Source organism: Eptesicus fuscus, chromosome 18 (assembly GCF_027574615.1).
Source record: "Eptesicus fuscus isolate TK198812 chromosome 18, DD_ASM_mEF_20220401, whole genome shotgun sequence".
NCBI classification, from domain to species: Eukaryota; Metazoa; Chordata; class Mammalia; order Chiroptera; family Vespertilionidae; genus Eptesicus; species Eptesicus fuscus.
In genome coordinates, this window is record NC_072490.1 from 46,103,068 (window position 1) to 46,126,611 (window position 23,544).

A 23,544-nucleotide genomic window follows, 5' to 3' on the forward strand; every position below is an offset into this window, starting at 1 on the left:
ATATTGATTTAGTCTGAGGGTTTGGCCGATCACTGGAGACTTTCTTGAGAGTGCTCTTTGACCTGGATGGAGGCGCACATGGAAAGGGGCATTATGCTCCCTCGTTGCCAGAGGTGCAAGCCGTCCGTCAACAAATATTCATCAATGAGTGTTTGTCATGCTTCTGTGATTGGCCTGACCTTGTGCTGGTTGCTATTTGGAATACAAAGAAATGTGTGATTCCAAACCATGAAGAACTTAATCCAGTTGGAGAGATTCCTAAACAGACAGACCTGGGGCAAAAATAGCAGTGACATGATGAAAAGACTGAACTAGGTCTTGAATAGGTAGAACAGCAAAGCAAGGGCATTAAGGGTGTTTAGACAGAAAAAGTCTGACTGGGTAGAGGAGGGTTTAAGTACAAAGAAAGGATAGTCTAGTGGTAGAAAGGATCAGGCGGTAGAAGAACATGGCAGCTTCGCAGGGGAGTTTGGGTTTTCTCCTGTGGCCAGCAGGGTCCCTGGAAGGTTCCTGAGCAGCGAAGTAGCATAGTGTTGGGGGTCCAGCAAGGGCACTTGTGCTCAGCATCCTTTGCAGGGCTTTTGGAGCAGGAAGCAGGCTGGGCGTGAAGCCAGAGGAGCGGTGTAGTGGGCGCTGGAGACAGACCTGCCCTCCTAGCCCAGCTCTAGCACTAGCACTCTCTGATCAAGGCACCGTCCTCTCAGAGCCTTTGTCCCCAGCTGTAAATGAGGGTAACGGCTCTTCGGGCTCACCTAAAGGGCCACTGACAGATGGGGAGTGGTGTCTGTGGAGGCCACCACCACAGGGCCCTGGAGGGCTTGGGATAGGAACCTGCTATGCCCAAGAAGACAGGAGAGCGGGGCGCTCATGAAGATTAGGGGGTAGGGAGCTGCAGGAGACTGAGGTTTGGTGGGTGCTGGTTCATTTGTTTCCTTCCTCTCTTGAGAAGGTTTTTATTTTTGTCGTGTGAAGCTGCTTCCTATTTAAGAGGTTTCAGAACCATGATTCTTACCCCTGGCAGCACGGTAGACTCACCTGGGGAAGTTTTAAGACCTACTAATGCCTGTGCCTCAGCCCAGGCAAGTTAAATCAGAATCTCGGGCAGTAGGGTGTAAGTGGATATCTTTTAAAAAATTCTCTAGGTGCCTGGCCGGGTTCTCAGTGGGTTGGAGCATTGTCCAGTACACCCAAAGGTTGTGGTTTAATTCCCAGTTAGGGCACATACCTAGAGGCAACCAGTCGATGTTTCTCACATCAATGGCTCTCTCTCTCTCTCTCTCTCTCTCTCTCTCTCTCTCTCTCTCTAAAAAGCAATAAGCCCTAGCTGGCTTGGCTCAGTGGATAGATTGTCAGCCTGCGGACTGAAGGGTCTCAGGTTCGATTCCAGTCAAGGGCACATGCCCGGGTTGCAGGCTCAATCCCCAGTAGGGGGCGTGCAGGAGGCAGCCGATCCATGATTCTCTCTCATCATGGATGTTTCTATCTCTCTCTCCTTCTCCCTTCCTCTCTGAAATCAATAAAAAATATATAAAGCAATAAAATAAAATAAAAACATTAAAAAAATTTTTAAGTTCTCTTGGTGATGCTAGAATGCAGGTGAATTGGGAGCCTGTGCGTTAGAGGTAGACATGTGGGAACACTGACAGGTTCTGTATATCATACCTCCAAAGAGCTTCCTCATCTTTCGGTACTTTGAGTCTCAGGGTAAATCTGATCACTGTGCCAAAAGGGAAGAGAGAAAATTACGTGGGTTAGAGAAGAATTACGTGGGTTAGGCTGGCTTAAAGGTTTGCTTAAGTTTTGGCTTTAGTTCTTTTAACACATCTCTTTCAAAGTGGTCTGTGTTTGTAGCCTCACTACAGTAATTTGGAGCCAGACAGATTCAAAATAAATTTTCTTCTGTGACTTTCCTAAAACCTCACCAAAATGAGGCAGCTTTAAATACCAGCTACTGTGTAGTGAAATCTTAAATATCTTTTTTGGAAACTCAGGAGACACAAAATGCCAATAAGGATGCTTACTTGGAAAATGGCTTATGTTGGGAGCATTAATCAGTGGTGTGGCAATGACAGCTCTACCCCCAGGGTCTCGGGTTAAGAGTCCATAGGTCTACACCATCAGGGGTGAACCACCTGCATTCCACAGACTAGTGAGGACCCCCATTTTTCATGGGCACGGGGTTGCCAGCCATGACTGGCAGGTTGGATGGTCTTAGAGTCAGCAAGTTGGGTTCCAGTCCCCAGCCAGCTGCTTCCGAGCTGTGTGACCTTGGAGAGCTCACCTTCTCTTGCTGAGCTGAGAGCTGAGATCGCCTGCCGTCTAGGCAGCTGTGAGAATTGAATGAGAACTATTGAGTAAAGAGCTTAGTAACATTCCTGGCACAAAACCAGTGCTCACTTTCCATGAATTCTTTTCCTTAAGTCAGAAATCACATGGCCCTGGTGCCTTTCCAGTTTGAAGAACTCAGCACCAGACCACACTGACTTGCCAAAATGCCCACACGCTAGGGCTTGACAAGCAGCCACCCTGCCCCTCCAAGATAAGGGTGTGGTGTCCTGGGGAGGAGCAGGAAGAAGGCCCTTTGGGGAAGTGGCAGCAGATGGCACCGTTTGGGGGCAGGCATAGGTCTGTGTGACTCAGGGCTGCCCTACGGGGCTCTTAGCCCCCCTTCTATGCCTGATGGGCCTCAGTGTTCCGCACACACAGGCTCTGTTCCACAGCAGAGGGTGGCGAAGCTGGGAATGATTCACGGGAGGATTCTGGCTGCTGACTCCACGGCTCAGGAGGTGGAGGCCCGGCTTCCAATGCAGGGCTTCTGCTGGTCTCCAGGGCACTCTTCTCCCTGCGCTAATGAGAGCTGCCGCCTGGCTGCAAGCGTTAGACAGCCATACTGTGTTTTAGTTTATAGCGCTGGAGATTGGAGGGGAAAGTGTTGTGGGTGTTTTGGTTTTTGGTCAGGCTGGATGGTGGAATCAAACAAACTAAAATAATTTAAATGTTTTATGGTTAAGGAAGAACTTGCTCCACTGAAGTGGAATGAACTATTTCTGAACAACATCGCCTTATCTTATTTCCTACTGTCTTTCTGTATCTGTAACCACATGGCAGATGGCATGGGGTGGAGGGTGGGGACTACGCTGAGCCTCATTCTTTTTGCTGTTGTTGTTAATCCTCACCAGAGGATATTTTGCCCATTGATTTTTAGAGAGTGGGAGGAGGCAGGGGGAGGGACGGGGCGGCGGGGGTAGTGGGGAGAAGGAAGAGAGAGAAAGAGAGAAAAACATCGATGTGAGAGAGACACATTGATGGGTTGCCTCCTTCACACACCTTGACCCGGCCGGGATGGAACCTGAAACCCAGGTATGTGCCTTTGATCCAGAATTGAACTCAAGATCCTTTGGTGCGCGACACTCTAACCACTGAGCCATGCGGGCCAGGGCTGGAGAGCCTCATTCTTTTTTTTGTTTTGTTTTGTTAATCCTCACCCGAGGACACTTTTCTATTGATTTTTAGAGAAAGTGGAAGGAAGAGGGAGAGAGGGAGAGAGAAACATCAATGTGAGAGAGACACATCAATTGGCTGCCTCCCACACACACCTTGACAGGGCTGGGGATTGAGCCTGCTGCGGAAGTACTGCCCTTGACCCGAATCAAACCTGGGACCCTTCAGGGCTGACGCTCTATCCACTGAGCAAAGCTGGCCAGGGCTGGAGCCTCATTCATAATGTGTCTTTACAGGAGAACACAGTGGGTGGTGCTTTGAGGCTCTGGTAACTGAGTGTGCCTTCTAAGTGGATGTGCACATGTTACAAATGCTTTTGTGTGCAGAGTACCTGTGGGCTGTGGCCACGGGCAGAGGGTGATAGAAATAACCCCCTCCAGCATCCCGCATCCCAAGCCTCCATGGACTAGGATGACCCGTGTTCTTAGTGCTCCTGAACCTGAGTTTCTCACCCTCTGCACTATTGACATTTGGGCCAGAAGTCCTCTGCTGTAGGGCTGTCCTATGCTTTGTAGGTATTAGCAGCATTCCTGGTCTCTGTCTACTAGATGCCAGTAGCAGCCCCCTCCCCTTCCCTGTGACAATCAAAGATGTCTCCAAACACTGCCAGATGTCCCCGGGGGGCACAGTCACCCTTTTTGGAGAACACTGGCCTAAACATAGAGTGTCTTGGCAGGAACATCAGTTAATGTGTCATTTCGGGATATTACAGTCTGACATCAGCACCCAGCCAGGCCCTATCTTGTAGCTACTGCTTCCCTTCTGCCAAAGGCTTTTCCCAAACGTCATCGTGTGTCATTTTATAGCCAAGTTTAAAGGAAAAATCTAAACTATGTGTCTCCCAGGTCCACAGGGAAGCAATGGTCGACTGGACCTTTCTTGTTTGGAGTGAATCCCCAGCATGAGCCACGCACAGGGATTGGAACATGCTAGGTGCTAGTTGATGTTTGCAACGGCAGCAGCATCTTTGTAAAACACAGGTCCGAACTTTAAACTTCCTCTCTGGTAGATCATAGTGAAGCAATGGATGCTCCAGTTGATTTTTGAGAATTAACATTTCCCCCCAACTGTAGACATCAGAAAAACGTGTCTATGGGCCGTTGCTTGGAATTACTCCATTATATGTGCTAATTTCAGCTCTACTATCAGAATGTAAAAGCCCAGAAAATTTGCCAGTAAGACAATTCTGAGGAAATTTCAAAGCTAAAGGACTGATCCCAAAATATAAGAATGTCAGATGTTTTTAGCATTTTGGCTGTACTCAGAAATAAGTACATTAGCATAGTGCTCAAGAGATTTGCCACACTACACAAATCAGTTTTGAAATACTTATTTTATAACCCCACACGAAACCAACTAAGCATGTTGCCAGGTTCATAGTCCCTTCACTCGTGATTGAGTGGATGTTGTTGAATGTATCATCCTTAGCATGTTCCGGGGGAGGCAGAAATGCCTGCTTATATGGGCTTTACCCGCCTTTCCTAAATAAACCGAATGGAATGATTGCATAGTAAGATCTATTTTTAAATCCACTTACCAGGTTAACACTGCTTATTTGGCTTTATTTTCTAAATAAACTACTTAAATTGTAATTAATTCAGTAAAAAGGATTTGTTGAGTACTCTGTTGATAAGTATTTATTGAGTAGTGTCTATGAATAGTGCCTAAATCATACCATCCATTGATATTAAAACAATTTTGAGCATTTGAGGGGAAAATGTTAACATTCTTTGTAAGATTTAATCCATACCTCTGTTGGCAGCAAAACTGGCACCAGGGTGTTAGACCAGTGGAGTCAGACCCAACCTTGGTTCAGCAAACTAGGTACTTGAGTTCTGGCTAAGAAAGAATTAAGAGCCAAGGCTCATTTAGAAATCACAGAAGTGGGGGACAGGGCGGGAAGTGATTAACCAAAGAACTTATATACATATGGACACAGCCAATAGTGCAACGGAGGTCTGGGGAGGGGGCGGGAGCCGGGTGGAGGGGGCCCATGGGGGGCAAAGGGGGACATCTGTAATACTTTCAACAATAAAGATAAATTCAAACAAACAAACAAACAAAAAATAGAAAGTCACAGAGATAGAAGAAATGGGCTCAGGAAACAAGTCACAGAGGCAAAAAAGGGCCCTTGGGGCTTAGGAGAAAGATGTGGGGAAAAGGGAGAGGGGAAAGGCTCAGAGCTCCATGGAGAGAGCCACACTGAGTCCTCCGTCTTGAGGGTATTTATCTGAGGTCTCATGGGAGGATCCCAATAGAATATTCATCAGTTTTCCAGGTGTGTCCTTTCAGGATCATGGTCTCCACTGATGGGTCGGAACCAGGACAGAGGGTCATTAGTCAATGCAGCTGGACCTGAGGTCAGCCATGGTGTCGCTTGTCTGGTTTGTTGGTTTTCTGGGCCTAGAACGGGAAACACAACGGAGGCCTAGATGTATTTGATGTGGGTTAGAATCATACTGTTCTGGGGGCTTCATGCTTAAGGACCATTCTCCAGGCCTCTTGTTTATTCCCCCTCCAAGGGGGTCTAACCCACATAATGAGCAACATGCCAGGGGAGGGTCCGAACTGCATGACCAGCGACATGCCAGGGGAGGAAAGGTTACCCTGGGGGTGAGGTCCTTGTTTTCCGGGTTTTACCCGTTGCTAGGCACCTGGGGCTTTCTGCCCTGGTGACCTTAAATCCTGGCCCATCATCCTTGCTCTGCTTATATCTGTCTAACTGTCTACCACACCTTCATCATAAACTCCTGTGCATATAAGCATAAGGCTGGATTAGGTCTGTGTTTCTTGCTTATTTAAGAATTACCTGGGGAGGCTCTTAAAACTTCTAATTCCTAGGTTTTAATTTAGAGATTCTGATTCAGGAGGTCTTATGCAAGGCCTGGGAATGTGTATTTTTAACACCCTCTTCTCTCCCTGCTCCCCAGGGACAGGAAATTTTAATGATCAGTCAGGTTTTGGAGGGGTCACCAGATATGATCTCTTTGGAAAATGCCATCACTGCATATCTATTCACCTTTTTATTTGATTTCTTTAATATATATTTCAGAGAGGAAGGGAGAGGGAGAGAGAGATAGAAACATCAATGAGAGAGAATCATCCATCGGCTGCCTCCTGCTTGCCCCCTACTGGGGATTGAGTCCGAAATGTGGGCATGTGCCCTGACAGGGAATCAACCAGCCATCTCTTGGTTCCTGGGTCGACACTCAACCACTGAGCCACACCAGCCAGGCTTTACTTGCTTTCTTAATCATGGACTTTTCTAGCTGACTGCATATAAAATGCGAAATTCCAACACTAAAAATCATGGATCTTAGTCTTCTGACTGCTTTCACATCTATTTTTGAATACCTAAGGTTAAACTTTTTGAGGTAATTTTGTATTCACGTGCAGTTGTAAGAAACAATTCAAAGAGATCCCGTATATCTATTATCCAATTACTTTCAATGGTTTATCTTATGAAACTGGAGTTGTAAGATAATATAACAACCAGGACATTAACATCACTATAGTCAAGATACAGACCATTTCCATTGTTGGGGAGGAAAAATTTTCCTGTACCCTCTAAGGTTCTTTCGTCTGGCCTAATAAATTGACATAAGACAGATTAGCAAGAGAAAATTTTAAGTTTAATAATTATACTTCCTGAGATTCCAGGAATACGGAGTAATTTGCCAAAATGAAAGAAGCTGTCACCTTAAATATCACCTTCAGCGAAAGACAAAAGAAGATATTGAGGGTGGGGGGAATAAATTGTGGAGGATTATAGGAAAACTCGGTATACAAGGGTAAGATTGTGATAGATTGAAGCCCATGCCTTCTCCATTGATAGTGAAGGCAGGCTGTACAGTGAGGGAAACACCCTTACTATTTACTGTGAGTATGCTTTACAGCGGGTAACTTCTACTTGGCTTTTCAGAGCTTCTATCTTGTCTTCTGGTTCTTAAAATTAACCAGTCTAAAATAATCAACATCCCAAAAGAGGCATATTGTAGGGTGGCAAACGCTGCTCTCCTTCACCATCAATCCAAGCATCCCTATGTCTTAGTCTGTTCAGGCTGCTATAACAGTACCATAAACTGGCTTGCTTATGCACAACAGAAATTTATTTATCACAGTCTGGATGCCGGAAGTCCAAGATCAAGGTTCCAGCCTAATCACCTTGTAGTGAGGGTCCTTTACCTGGTTCACAGCTGGCAGCTGCTCAAAGCGTCCTCACGGTGGAAGGGGCAAGGGGTCCCTCTGGAGCCTCTCTGGTAAGGCACTAATGCCATTATGAGGATTTCACTCTCATGGCCGACTAGTAAGTACCTCCCGAGGCCCCACCTCCTAAGACCATCATATTTGGCAGTTAGTGTTTCAACGTATAAAATCTGGGGGACACAAACATTCAAACCATAGCACCTCACTTTGCCCTTCTATTATCTAAAGGAGTCCATTTGCCTGCGTGCATCAAAGCCCAATAAGACACAAACAGGACTTTGCAGCAGAGAAAGTAAGGGGTTATTTTTAGGAAGTGGCCCACACCCAGAGTTACAGGTGAGCTAGTGCTCAAAGACCTGGCTCCCGATGGCTCCCAGGGGATAAATTATATAGGGGAAACATCAATCATGGTGACTAAGGGAGTTAGGGTCGTGGTCTGGGTCGTGGTCTCTACTGATTGGTGGGTGCCAGGGTAGGAGTTCAGGGGTTCCTTGGTCAGTGCATCTGGTCCTGATGTCAGCCAAGGTGTCACGTCATCTGATTTCGTTCTGCTTTTCTGGATCTGGAGCTGAAACACAACTGAGGCCTAGGTGTGATAGCTAGCTTGACAGAGACTCTGTCTCTGGGGTCAATAGACACGTGACATTGTTCCTAAGGTTATTGATGCTGAGCAGAACCTCATTGTCCTGAGGGCTTAATGATTAAGGGAGTGGACAGGCATGGGAGAAGGAGGCAGGTGAGTCAGGATGCTGGATGGGGCCAATTTGAATCAAAAGGAAAGAAAGAAGAAAAGGTCGTATTAAAGAAATGAAGCTTTTTTTGTGGTTACAATTCTATAGCCACACCCATTTCCCTCCCACATATAACCTACTACTCCATTGCCTTAACTCTTGGCAACCACTGATCTGTTCTCCATATCTATAATTTTGTCATTTCATGAATGTTATATAAATGGAATCATATACAGATGCATCTTGACTTAATGAGGTTACATCCCAATAAACCCATCTGAAGTTGAAAACATCGGAAGTTGTTTCATAGCTTCGCCTAGCCTACCTTAAACATGCTCAAACACAATATTCAAAAACCGCTGGCAATGCAGTACACTATAGAGAATCTGTGATTTACCCTGTGATCCTGGGGCTGACTGGGAGCTCACTGCCGCCGACCAGCATTATGAGAAAGTATCACATGCATATTGCTAGCCCAGGTAAAGATAAAAATTTATAATTTGAAGTAGGGTTTCTACTGAATGCTTATTGCTTTCACACCATTGTAAAGTAGAAAGAAAAATCATAAATTGGAGACCATCTGTAGCTATGATCTTTTGGAATTGGCTTTTTTCACTTAGCATAATTCTCTGGAGATTCATCAAGATGTTGCATGTATTAATAGTTTATTTCTTTTTGTTGCTGAGTAGTATTCCATGCTTTGAATGCAGCAAGGTTTAACCATTGACCTTTTATAGGACATCTGGTTTGTTTCTACTTTTGGGCTCTTAAAATAAAGCTGCTATGAACATTCATGTACAAGTTTTGTATGAACATACATTTTCATTTTGCTGGGCTAAATGCCCGGGGTTGCAATTGCTGGGTTGTATGATAGTTGCATGTGTGATTTTTTAGGAAACTGCCAAACTATGTTTCAGAGTGGCTGTACTATTTACATTCCCGTAGACAGTGTATGAGTGATCCAGTTTCTCTGTGTCTTAGCCAGCATTTGGTGGTGGTATTTTTTGTTTCAGCCATTCTGATAGGTGTAAAATGATATCTCATTGTGGTCTTAATTTGCATTTGCTTGACAACTAGTAATCTTTAACATATTTTCATGTGTTTATTTGCCATCTGTATATCCTCTTGAAAATAATGTATATTCTATTGTTGGATGGCATGTTCTAAAATGCTAAGTCAGCTGTCGGTTGATGGTATTGTTGAGTTCCTCTGTATTTTTACTAGTCTTTTGTTTAGTTCTATCGATTGCTGAGAGAGGGGTGTTGACATCTCCAACTATAATCGTGGATTTGTCAGTTTCTCCTTTCATTTCTCTTAGTTTTTGCTTCACATATTTTGCATCTCTGGTGTTTGGTGCATACACATTTAAAATTGACATGTCTTGCTAGTAGATTACCCTTTTATCTTTACATAATGTCCCTGTCTGTCTCTAGTGATTTTCTTTGAAGTCTATCTGATATTTTCATTTATTTTTGATCTTCTGATTTGGGTGTCTTATAAATGAGGCTCTTTTTTTTCTTTTTCTTTTTTTTTAGGAGTATATCATTCGGGTTCAAAGAGGAATTTCTGTAGAAAACAGCTGGCAGGTAAGCATTTTTGTGTGTGTGTGTGTGTGTGTGTGTGTGTGTGTGTGTGATTAGAAAAGTGTTTTAAACTTTTCAACAAAATTCTTACTTGTGGCATCTAAAAATCTGGAAAAATGGAAACATGCATAAATATAAATCCTATTTCTTTTAGATATAAATCTTTAGCTTAAAAAAAGTCTTTGTTGTTGAAAATATTACGTATGTCCCCTTTTCCCCCCAGTGACCCCCTCTAGCCCGCCCCTGGATCTTTAGCTTTTAGACGTATATTATAAAAGGCTTTTCTATTGTTAGTTATTTGGTTTAGTTTGTATATGATGTTACCATGGAGAGTATCTAGGTTACCTAGATTCTAGGACTTTGTTCTCTGGCTAGACCCAAAGTAGGATAGGCAAATTACTTGTTTTGTTCCTAGTAGTTAAAACCTCATCCTGTACAGCCTTGGTTTGGGTGGGGAAGTTAGGGTTCAGTCCACCAGGTGGACAGGTGAGTCAGTGCCCTAGACATTATACAGTTTGGACACTGCATTTCATGGACTCCCGAGTTCACTCAGGGCCAATTTCTAGTGCTGGCTCCCTCATAGGTGTGGCTCCGAGAGAAAACGTCCTGCGTAGATCTAGAGGTCTTTCCAGTTGACTTGCAGAAGGGGGCTGAATTCTGTATGGAGGCCATTTCTTTCCTGTTTTAATCATTATAATTACCTTCCCATCGTACCTCGTCCTTCACAGCCCAGCTTGACTCTTACCTCTGTTAAAGAACACAATTCAACAGAGTAAATTCAAATCCTAATTGGCTTTAAGTGGTTCGTGAACTGGGCAGCATCCCATCTAGCAACTAGAGAGGTGCTCTGATGAGCTGTACAAAATGGGAGGTTCTTACAGGCAGAAGGAGGCTGGGACTAAGTTAGAAGAATGGATTATCTCAGGCAAGGACACCTTTTCTTAGGGCAGTGATGGCGAACCTATGACACGCGTGTCAGCACTGACACGCATAGCCATTTCTGATGACACGCGGCTGCATGCCGAGGATGAAACATTTGCTGCTCCTGAGGATGAAACATTTGCGACTAGAGTCTTGGAGTTAGTTTTTTCCTCAAAGTGACACACTACCCGAGTTATGCTCAGTTTTTTGGCGAAGTTTGACACACCAAGCTCAAAAGGTTGCCCGTCACTGTCTTAGGGGAAGGCTGGGTCTTATCAGGCAGACTACCTCACCAGTGTTGATCAGGCAATTCCAGACTGACGGATTTAAAATTCCACCCCTGGGCCCTGGCTCCTGTGGCTCAGTTGGTTGAGTGTTGTCCCGTACGCCAAGGACACGGGTTTGATTCCCTAGACCTACTGAATTTAATTCTGGGGGGTAGGGTCCTGGGTGACCTCCAGGTAATTCTTCTGCACATTAACATTTGAGAATCATCAGTAATGGTTGAAGTCAAACGATTCAACAGTAAAATAATTCCTTTCCCAGAGCCTGAAGAGCTAGTAGAATTTGGTGATGGCCTAATCCAGCGATTTTCAACCAGTGTGCCACAAGAATTTTTAAAACATGCAATATCTGACTATTTAGTCAGGGGCACTGACTTATTTTTATTTTATTGATTTTATATTTTTATTATTATTTTAGGGGCACTGACTTCTGACAACAGTCAATACAGCAATAGCCATCTGGTGTGAATGAATCAATATTACACCTTTTTTTTTGGTCAAATCAGCAAAATATATATTTTTTGGTGTGCCGCAGAAATTTAGTAATTAGTGTATGTGTGCCATGAGATGAAAAAAGAACATCCCTGGCCTAATCAATGGCATCGGCATAACTAAGAAAGAAGGTATAGACAATGGAAGCTGGACTGTCTGCCAACAGGGGGACTGGGAACCTGGGAGACGTGTGGGCCGGGCTCGCTGGCTGCAGGCGTGGACCAGTCTCCAGCGTGGTGGGGTCTTAACGGGGGGAAGTCTTAGCCAGTCAAGGATGAAATGGCTTCAAAACTGTCCACCTGCTTCATTTTGATTTTATGTTCAGTAAAACTTTTTCTTTTTTTTGGTAAATCATTAAGTCATCTTTCTAGGTGCCTGGTTAATAAGAAAGATATTGAAACGGTGATTTGCCCTGAAAAGATCCATCCTCGCTGTCTCTTACCTGGTGGCGTCTTATGAGTTTGGCTGGCAGGATCCCCTGGCCCAGCCGGCGCGGGCACACTGCTAAGCCTGTTAGTTAAGGACCTTAGTGCCAGTGCCCAGGCTCTAGGATGCCAATAAATACTGAATAAGAAAATGAAAAGAGATGGTCTTTGCTGAGTGAAAACACCACTGTCTTGTCTCTTACAGATTATTAGGAGATACAGTGATTTTGATTTGCTGAACAACAGCCTGCAGGTAAGTCTTTTAGAACACTAACGACACACATTGCTTTCTTGAGATGTCTTAGAAACCAGTTGGAAATGGCAATATCGGGAACAAGAAATGAGCAGGTTTCCCCGGCACACGGAACAGATGATGTGTGGCTCTAAAAATGAACTTTTGGGAACAAACGTGATTTACAATAGCGACCCTGTAACCGCGTACCTTTGGGCCACACTGCATCCTTTGCCACAGCGATGGGATATGAGTTATCTCCTTCTCTCAGGTCTGGGATCACTACGTGGATTGCTAGAGTTGTTCACTTAGATGGAGCTGGAACTCCCTCAGATGCTGTCTCTAAACCAGGCTGCATAGTCAGCATTGCAGGTCAACGTTCAGTACTAACTAGAGACTTTTTCAGTGTAACTTTTCCTCTTAAATACATAGTTCTAAATCCCTTTGATGTAACTGTCGCTAACTTGGTGGCCATGATGGAGAGAGAGATGAGCTGCAAAGTCTTTGGAGACACAGCCAGTGCTGGTAATGACCGAAGGGTCCTAGAGGGGCTTTAGTTCTGAGGGAAATAGTGCCCATTCCACCGTGTCTTCTCCTGGCAGATTGGTCTCCAAGTGCCGTGCGTTACTGAACACCATTGGGCTGTGTCATAGCTCAGATTTGACTGGTCACACAAAACCCTTTAAACCTGAGCCAGGGCGCTTGGCTTCTTACCAGCTCAGCTGGGAGGTGAAGGACTGCTCCCTTCTTTGGTGAGCTAGCCATCGTCACTTAGTCCGAGTGATCTCTGGTCCTGTCCAGAAAGGACAGGACTGCTGGCTGGGAGGGAGCATAATGCTTCCTTTCCATCAAAAGGCTACCTTGAAGCACGTGTAGCGTCCACACTTTGACATTATTTACAACACCGCTAAAAGTATGACTGTCTTATTTGCCTTGCGGTAGAGTTGGCCTGAGTATTTGCAAGCCTTTATGTAATTGCCATATGGCCATGCATTTGACACATGTCGTCTTTTTAAACTTTAATTCTAGTATGACCACTTTAAATCTCCAAATAGAATATTGGCAGAGATTGAATTCTCCTCGTAGATGGGTTTAGTTGGTTTCCTGTATGGATTTTAATAGCATATTATTTGCTGTAAGACAAAAAGCTGGGCCTGGAGTGACGCTGTAGATAAGACACCAACCAAAGTGCAGTTCATTCCAGCCGTGGATTGTCTCCCAACCCTTCTAGACGGCCCCACGGTGGGCTCAGCATTTGAGGGTTACCATTGAGCCTACTGTGGGTTTTAACCTTTATGAGCAAGTTTTAAAGAAGAGGGAGTCATCTTTGTACAGTATTATTCAGCCAGGGCTGAGAAGAGTTGTGGGAGAAATATTTCTCAAATTGAAATTGCCCCGGCCCAGCCCCTAAGAATGGGGGTGGGGAAGAGGGTTTTATCTCCTACTTGGAGATATAAGGTTGAATGTCTGTGACTATTTAATTATGGCCTTTTTAATATAATAGAACTTTATTTTTTGCTTCAGTGTAATTTTCCCTTTTAAAATGGACACTTTCTACGTGCATCTTACTTTAAATGCAAATATTCATGTGTATTGATGTTGGCTTGTGTTGGGCAGGATATGGCCAGACAGCATTTCAAGTGGGAGGTTTTTCTGGATCCAAGTAAACAAACAGAAGAAAGTACATACAGCTTTTTGGCAACAAAATACTTTCAAAACAGCCTCTATAAAACAGACCAAAAGTATTCCAAAACCACAGACTAAAACTGTGACCATGATTTTCAGTGTCTGATTACCCTTCTGACAGATAATGAGTTCCTGCTGAAGAAAGAGAAATATAATACACACAGAGTTGTCTTGAGTTCAATAGGAAAAATGCCTGAGTAAAAAAAGAAAAAAAGCAGGATGTAAAATTACACATGCAGTAGAATTTAATTACATGAAATGTTTAGAAAAAAGATTGGAAGGACATATGCCAAAATGTTAACCATGGTGAGCCCAGGTGGTAGGATTATGGGTTATGTTTTTTTCTGGTCCTTTATACTGTTCTGTGCTTTCAAAGTTCTCTATAAACAAGCACATGTAAGCTAAACACACACACACACACACACACACACACACACACACACAGAGAAAAAAGCTGCACTTCCCCACTTTATATAATGAGCATATTTGTGGTAATAGTGAAGAAAAATCACCACCATATTTTAAAGTCAATATCGAGTTAGTGATCATCTAGGGCTGCAATTTTCAACTGGTGGGCCACAAGGATTTTTTAAAGATATATTTTTATTTATTTTAGAGAGGAAGGGAGAGGGAGAGGGAAAGAGAGAGATAGAGAAACATTGATGTGAGAGAGAAACATCCATCAGTTGCCTCTTGCATGCAACCTGACCGGGGATCGAACCCACAACCTGGGCATGTGCCCTGACTGGGAATCACACCAGCAACCTTTCGGTATATGGACGATGCTCAACCAACTGAGCCACACTAGCCAGGGCTCCGCAAGAATTTTTAAAACATGCAATACCTGACTGTTTAGTCAAGGGCACTGACCTCTTTTCCCTTTGTCAAATTAAAAAATGACAACAGCCAATACAACAATAGCTGTCTGATGTGAATTAATCAAAATTATACCTATTATTTTTTGGCAGATCAGCAAAAAAATATGTTTTTTTTGTTGTGCTGCAGAATTTTTGTAATTAGTTTGTGTGCCATGAGATGGAAAAGGTGGAAAATTTCTTATTTAGGAAGACAGCATACGAGAAGGAGCAAGAATAAAGCAGGAGTTAAAATGACAGGAACTGGGTAGAGGACCCTCAGGCGTGGGGAGGAACCCAGGCTCTGTCCTCTACCACCTCAGACTACTTTCCTCTCCTGGTCCTCACTTTCCCCTCTGAACTGAAATAAAAATTAACTGACCAACCCACTCCCAGAGGTAGCCAGGTGACTTCTCAGGTCTGTTGTAGCACAAAAGTTTTGTTATTTGTATTTTACTGCCCTTTGCTGACATAGGAGAGACTCTCCTTTATACACTAAGGGGAAATTGGGACAAACTGAGGCCCTGTTGAGAGTGTAGAACTCCCTAGAATATTTATGGGGATATGCTTGAAGGCAGTGCGTAGGTTTTTAAGATCTGATACCAGAAGTGAGAGATTAACAGATTCAGAGTTTGAAGGTTTTTCCTCTAGACAAAAGCTAGTTTTCTTAAAACTGTAATATAGCTTATCATATAATTTAGAGGCTTCTACTAGCCTAGCATGGGGCAGATTATGGGTTTTAGACCCCATTTTGGCGATCATCTCCCATTAGCATTGTCATTCTGCAGGTGTTATGAATGGAAATTTGTGGGACTTCCTGCTGCCTTTCTCGTTCCCTTTCCCTTATACAAGGAACTCAAGAAGGAAGCCACAGGGCACGTTAAAGAGGAAAGCGATGGAAAATGGGATGATGGGGGGCGGTCAGGGCTCTGAGCCACCAATGAGGAGGTTTCTAGGAAATCGTGGGCTTAGTGACTTTATCACCAATGTATTAGTGTCTCTCTCCCTTCTAATTGGTCAGTGGCATTCTAAACTTTATATGCTGAGATTGAAAGCATTTTAGAAATTCTTGGAGAAAACTGAAAGAGAAAATAAGTCTTTTAAATACTAATCTTTTTTAAAAGACAAGATTGAAAAATGACACACACACATTGCATAGTTTCAATACTTTTAGAAATATTTATTGTGCGATCTTACAGTGGGGCAGGAAAACACCTCCAGTGTGTCCAGCAGACTGACACAGCAGGGACACTGTGATAGCAGCTGCGGGCAAAGGACTCTGTTACCCGATGATTTAGAAGAGCTGATGGTATGCCGGGCAGATCAATACATTTTCCTAAAGTGAAACGAAGCTTGAAAAAATAGATTAGTAGAAGCTTGGAGGCCACAAAGTTTGAAATAGATACAGTATCAAATTCATTCTTACGTTCCTACCATGAATGAAAAATAACCCTACTGAGGTTTGAATCGGATATGAGGTGTCTCTCCATTCTGAGATGTGGGATTCTCCAGGGTACACTGTTGGTCAGGTACCCAGTGCAGGCAGATGTGCTGATACCTGTTAATGGGGTTTAAAAAAATCTTTGCTGTGTATATGATTAGCTCGATAAGCAAAAAGCGTTTCCTTTTCCTTTTTTTTTTAATTGAAAAAAGGAATAGTTGAGCAATGAAATAATTTCATAGTATAGAAATAAAGATTAATTGACCAACCCACTCCCAGAGGTAGCCATTCTCAAGCAGGTGGTATGAGTCGTTTTAGACATTTATTGAGCATATATATTGATAGCCTGAGTGAGTGCACACACACACACACACACACACACACACACACACACCAGATTATATGCTGCAGCTTAATAAGAGAGTCTTAGAAAGAAATCAGTTGTGTTTTCAGTAATGTATTACCTTTGATTACCCTCTATTACAGGCGTCGTCAAACTACGGCCCGCGGGCCACATGCGGGTGTTTTTGCCGTTTTGTTTTTTTAAACTATAGTCCGGCCCTCCAACGGTCTGAGGGACAGTGAACTGGCCCCCTGTTTACAAAGTTTGAGGACCCCTGCTCTATTACTTAATGCTCCTGAAAACATAATAAAGTAACTGGCTTAGATGTACACTGGCTGAGTGATGTGCTTTCTTCATTAGTGTGATTTTTATTCTGCTACTAAAGAAACTGCTCTTAGGTAAGGCCTCATTGTGTGAATAAGGAAAACAAGCTGCAATGTGTGTCTTACCGGCAGTGAATTGTGCCACAGTACAAAATTCACTGTGAATGTGCCCTGCCGTACTTTCTTAGTTGGAGAAATAGGCAATTTGGAATTGTCAGGCAACCTTTTCATCTTGTCCAATATCAAGTTCAAGGTCTTCATTGTTATTTGAAAAATACAGGGTGGAACAGGCTAAGTTAGGTTTGCCCATAAGGGTGGTTTAGATTACAGCCTTGTCTGAATCCAGGACAGCCTTCTCTTTAGACCTTTCCCTCAGTCAGTGCACATGCCACGTGCACTGCCCTAATCTAAGCACAAGTGTAGAATAGCACTACTCTTTAAAAGTGATTTTACTCATTAAATTAAGATATTAATCTGACGCTTTGTTTTTAAGTTCGAAAAATAGACTTTAAAGTTTTAAATGACCTGGAAAATGATAGTATATTGAGCACCTGTATTCATTTTCTCCTCTCCCAAAGCCACTCTTAAACAGTAAATTGGTCTGACATGCGTTCGCCTGCGTGCACGCGCGCACACACGCACGCACAAACACACACACACACACACACACACACACACACACACCCCACAAGGACAAATAGGAGAGGAGAAAATTACAACAAAACATTTGAAACTGAAAATCCAGCGGATGAGAACTAACCAATTAATCAGGTTTGGGAAGGCAGAATTCTGACATGGGGGGTGAATTACCAATTTACACACAGAACCTCCAAAAGTTTTAGCAATTGACACCACAGGTGCTGCCTCTGGTGTGGGCCAAGGTCAAGCTAAAATCAGGAGTTGAAAGCATGTTTAAGAAGCAGTCAGCTCCCCAAATCGTCCCCATCTGAGCAACTTACACCTGTCCTCCCTCCAGCAGAAAACTGGAAGTTTATTCCCAGGAGAGGTCAGAGCAGTTTTTGGACTGGAGAATGTAGGCACAGTTGAAAATATTTACATAATAAACAGGTGCATGGACCCCAGCACCCAGCCCTCCTCCTCTGTCCAGCTGCCTTCTTCCTCTGGGCTCCCAGAATACTGGCCCTTACACTTCTGGGCAGGAGACCGGAAGATTCTTTTGAGGGGTCTGCCCAGCCTAAGAGGAAAGAGCTAAAGACTCAGACTAAACACTAAGGTCACACGTTCTCCCAGTGGAACAGCTGGGTGAGGTCATGTGCTACAGTAAAGCCCACAGCAGACAAGCCCAGTCCCTCACCCAGAGCTTCTAGTCAGCGTTGGGTGCTCCCTCTTAAATATGAGCAGACACTTTTAACATGAAAGTTAACAACCAAATCAAACAGGAAAAAAAAAAAGAAAAAGAACCTTAAGGAAGCAGAATATATGCAGTAAGAGGAACATTTCAGCCCTAGCCAGTTTGGCTCAGTGGATAGAGCATTGGCCTACGGACTGAAGGGTCCCGGGTTCAATTCTGGTCAAGGGCACATGCCCAGGTTGTGGGCTCGACCCCCAATTGAGGGCATGCAAAAGGCAGCCAATCATTGCAGGAGGCAGCTGATCAATGATTCTCATCATTGATGTTTCTATCTGTCTCTTCCTCTCCTTTCTTCTCTGAAATCAATAAAAAAAATATACTTAAAAAAAGAAGAAGAAGAAATTCAAGCACTTCAGAAAAATTCTTTTATAACTTCAGAGAGATAAGAAATTGTATTACATTCAGGATGCTATTTGGGGACAGGGAGAGAAGAGTGCTTAAAAATAAAAATGATAATAGTAGAAATAAAAACTCTTTAGAAGGCCTGAAAGATAAAGGAAATATCCCAGAAAAGTTTTTCAGTACGAAAAAAAAAGGTTAACAGAAGTGGAAAATAGGAGAGAAAAGATAAGAATAGAGGATTAGCCCAGAAGGTCCAATATTGGAAAACAGGAATTCCAAGAAAAGAAAGCAAAGGGCATGGAGGGGAAGAAGTAATTCCATGATACAAGAAAATACCAAAAAATGTAAGAATATTAGCTGTACTAGTTTCTAGAATGAAAGGGCTGAGTACTGAGCAGAGAGATCAAGGTAGGCCCACATGAAGGCGCATGGAATTCACAAACTGAAGTCAAAGAGACGATCCTAAAAGCTTATACAGAGAGGGGAAAACAAAACAGAATCTGGAATTTTGAACTTTTAGCAGTACCAGAAACCAGAAGACAGTTGTTATGCAAGGAGGTCAGACCTCAGCGTACTGGTTGCCGATTCCAAAGAAATAACCCGGAGGACTGGCTGTGAAAGACGTGGGTTTATGAGGACTTCCATGCGCACCAGTGGTGCTGGCTGGCTGGTGAAGTTTCCTGCAGCACAGGCTTCCTCAGAACCCGGCAATACAGAGTACAGAAACCAGAGCACACGGGGCACTGGTGGGGGCGTGGGGGACGCATACTTGCACGCAGGCTGCGTGAGATCAAAACCTAGCTGTTTTTCTGCAGTAGTTTACAGTCTGGGTTCACATGTAGAAGCAGTTTCTCTTTGGCCATGTCTTGACCGAGGAGCTGGCCAGGCTCCCGGGCCAGTCCCACAGCGCTCTTACAGATGGCCTCCACTGTATTCCCACAGGGTGGAGGGGGAGTTGGAGCTTGGGAAGGGGCCCATGTTCTCACCTACCAGACAACAATAAAGTTTTTCTTAATCATTGACAGAATTACCTATGTCCCCCACTTACCCCTCTTTGTCCCTCTCCACCCAGCCCCTGCCCCACCCCAGGCCTACATCACACTATTGTCTATGTCCACGGGCTGTACATAAACAGTATGCATATACGTTCTTTGGTTAATTTCTTCCCATCCTCTCCTCCCCCTCCTCTATGAGATCTTTCAGTCTGTTCTATGCATCAATAAAGTAATGCTTAGGCCATCATGGCTCAGGGGTTGAGCATCAACCTATGAACCAGGAGGTCGTGGTTCGATTTCTGATCAGGGCATATGCCCGGGTTGTGGGCTCAATCCCCAGTGTGGGCATGCAGGAGGCAGCCAATCAATGATTCTCTCTCATCATTGATGTTTCTATCTCTTTTCTCTCTCTCCCTTCATCTCTGAAATAAAATAAACAAACAAACAAATAAAATAAAAAATATATAAAATTGTTCTCTCTAAAAAAAAAAAAAGAGAAGAAGAAAGTAATGCTTAAAAATTCTGAAGAAAAAATATTTTCAACTTAGAATTCCACATCAAGACTTGCTATCAATCAAGTGTGAGGGTAGAGGAAAGACAAATTTAGACACTCAAGCTTTCAAAAACTTGTCCCCCTTTTGGGAAGTCTACCGAGGATATCTCCACCAAAAATAAGGGGAATATCTAAGAAAAAGGGTGGCTGTGGAAATGGGATCAGCAGGAGGAAGGCGCATGCGCCTCCAGCATGGTGGTGAAGCGAGGGCCCAGGAAGCCAGCTCTGCAGGAGGTGTAGGGACCGTCAGTCCTGCCCAACGCAGGTTGGTGGGTTCTGGAAGGTACTTCTCAGGAAGATGAAATCGATGCATCTCTGTATGTGAATGTGTTGAGAAAAGGCATAGCCGAGAGCTCGAAGTTGAATAGAAAACCAAGAAATAGAAAGGAAGCATGTTAGCATAGTAGGCATGGCATTTGGGCTCTGTTGTGAATATCATCACCTAGTGTAAACATGAGTACGCACTCAGTAGAGTTGTAACTATATTGGAAGGATTAGGGACAGGGTGTGTGGGGGGTGAGGTCAGGATAGTGAAAGAACTTAATCCTCATTTTCCATGATAGGAAACTTATAGATAATTCCTAAAAATTAAAAATGAAGATATAACAATCTCAACATTCCCCACTGCCAAAAGATTGGCTGAAAGAATTGAACATGGCTGTCTCCAGGGTTTGGGGAACGGATATGTCATCTGGTGTTGAGGGTGGTGGGGGGATGTCATGAGACTGTGAATAATAATACAAAAAGAACTGTTTGACTCTTGAAATTACATTCATATGTAAGGTTGATAAAAAGAAAAACACTTTTAAAAAATCAAGTTTTATAGTTGCTATGCTTAATGCAATATTTTATGAATTCTAAGATGCATAGATTTTTCACATTTTTATATCACTAAAATTAGGATGCATCTTAACATCTGTGGTGTCTTAGACTTAATGCAATACAATGGCTCAGGATTCTGGTATTATGTCTTATTTGGGAATGACCTGAGAATAATCCTTTTTTCTTAATTTAAGATTGCAGGCCTAAGTCTACCTCTTCCTCCCAAGAAATTGATTGGTAACATGGATCGTGAATTCATAGCCGAGAGGCAGAAAGGTCTCCAGAACTATCTCAACGTTATCACCACAAATCACATCTTGTCTAATTGTGAGCTGGTAAAGAAATTTTTAGATCCAAACAACTATTCCGCAAACTACACTGGTAAGCAGAGGGATCTGTGCTTTGCTAGACATAAACCATGTGGGAGAAACTCTTATTTCCAAATGGGAGGATGTGTATATTTGTGATAGGGCATTATTCATTTACTAATTCTTGCCTGATTGTAATTTACTGAAATGTATAGAAAGAAGATAATTACTTCTAACATGTTTGTAATGTCTGCACAGAAAAATCTGGACGAGGAGTTATTGTGTCTGTGTCCTTACAGTCTTGTCTTTGTTAACTTCCCTGACAGAATAGAGAGTAAAGAAGCCATGGTAATCTATACAGTAATCAGTTGATTTGTATTTGGCTCCATTTTGTATTTATAGCTCTACAGTGGGTCTGGCTTTTCTCGGAATTACTTAACAAAACAGCGGCTCTGAAGGGTCCTCCCTGTGTTCCCAGTCTTCCACCAAGATTGACTCAGTGCAGAGCATAAGGAGGAGCTAGCTCCCCTGGACCAGGCGGCAGCCAGGGGACCGAGGTGGGAAGGGTACCGATTCCTGCAAAGCTGACATCACTAACCTAAGCCTGGTGTCCGCCGAATGGGTGATTAAGTATTGAATTCACTCTGGTGTGGCCTTGAAGAGACCAATGGAAACCATTGTAGAACTGAGCTAATGATTGGAATTCAGATGACTTGTTAGAGCTAAATCATGCTTAGAGTCTTTCTACGTGGAACTCTGGGTGTTATTAATAGATGGTTTACACTCTAGTTTTTGGGTGCTCAAACACTACTTTTGAAGCAATTCGAGGGAGGCACTTTGATTCCTGTTTTCAGAGAGGGAAGTGGAGGCCTGCTTGTCAGGCACCAAACTTTTCTGCATAACAGAACCACCTGGGGAGCTTTACAGAATCCTGATGCCCAGCTGCACTCTGCAGGGCAGCTTCTGGTTTTGTTGTTGTTTTTATCGATTTTATTTATTTAGTTTTTTTTTTTTTAAAAAAAATATATTTTATTGATTTTTTACAGAGAGGAAGAAAGAGGGATAGAGAGTTAGAAACATCGATGAGAGAGAAACATCTATCAGCTGCCTCTTGCACACCCCCTACTGGGGATGTGCCCACAACCAAGGTACATGCCCTTGACCGGAATCGAACCCGGGACCCTTGAGTCCGCAAGCCAACGCTCTATCCACTGAGCCAAACCGGTTTCGGCTGTTTTTATTGATTTTAGAGAGAAATAGGAAGGGAGGGAAGGAAGGGGGGAGGGAGAGTGGAGAGACAGAGAGAGAGAGAGAGAGAAAGAGAGACATATTAGTTTGTTGTTCCACTTATTCATGCATTCATTGGTTGATTCTTGTATGTGCCTGCCTAGAGATCAAACCTGCAGCCTTAGCGTATTAGGATGATGCTCTAACCAGCTGAGCTCCCCAGCCAGGGCTGGCTCGTGGTTTTTAAATCTCCCTGAGAGATTCCCCTATGTAGCTGAGTTTGAAAATCACAGCCCTTGGGCCTTACTACTCACAGTGTGGCCTTATGATGAGCAGCACTAATGTTACTGAGAGTTTGTCTAAAGGCAGAACTCAGGCCCCATCCCAGACCTGCTGCTGATCAGGATCTGAGTTTTACAGGGTCCCCAGGTGATTGCATGCGCATTGAAGTTTGAAGAGCTTTACCCTAGAAGGTGCCTGCCATCTTCTAACAGAAGTAGGAGTAAGAAAAAAATGCCTTTTCAGAACACACAGAAATGGAGCAAAGTTTATTTCAAATTCGCGTTTACTACAGCTTGCAGGTTGGACATGGAGTTGTTAACGAGGCTTCTATTCATGCCCCACTGATTTTTGGATCACGCAGGAGAAGCATCACAGGACACAGCTCGCATCCCTCACAGTAGCATCGCTCATGGCTCTCATTCCTCTGTGCTGCACCTCAGTTGTTCCCCAAACTGTCAGAGGGTGGGCCGTCTGGATGGACCGTTATCCAATCAGCCCCAACCCAGCCCCGATCACCAGTTTGTCCACCTTGTTTCCTGCTCGTGTTCTGAGGCCCACATCAAGGTGCAGCGCACACACGATGATGCTGTGCCTTCCAAGCCTGCCTCCGCTAGGCCTGTG

General features: G+C 43.7%; 1 protein-coding gene across 5 annotated transcripts in view; it reads left to right on the forward strand.

Moving 5' to 3' along the window:
- PXK (PX domain containing serine/threonine kinase like) overlaps positions 1–23,544 on the forward strand; it is an 82,445-nt gene that overhangs the window by 18,462 nt on the left and 40,439 nt on the right. For all 5 annotated transcript variants that reach the window (XM_054729555.1, XM_028152730.2, XM_028152731.2 and 2 more), the window contains exons 2-4: positions 9,974–10,024; positions 12,349–12,396; positions 21,301–21,487. In XM_054729555.1, coding sequence (XP_054585530.1) covers positions 9,974–10,024; positions 12,349–12,396; positions 21,301–21,487 — 286 coding nt within the window. The remainder of the gene's footprint in view (positions 1–9,973; positions 10,025–12,348; positions 12,397–21,300; positions 21,488–23,544) is intronic.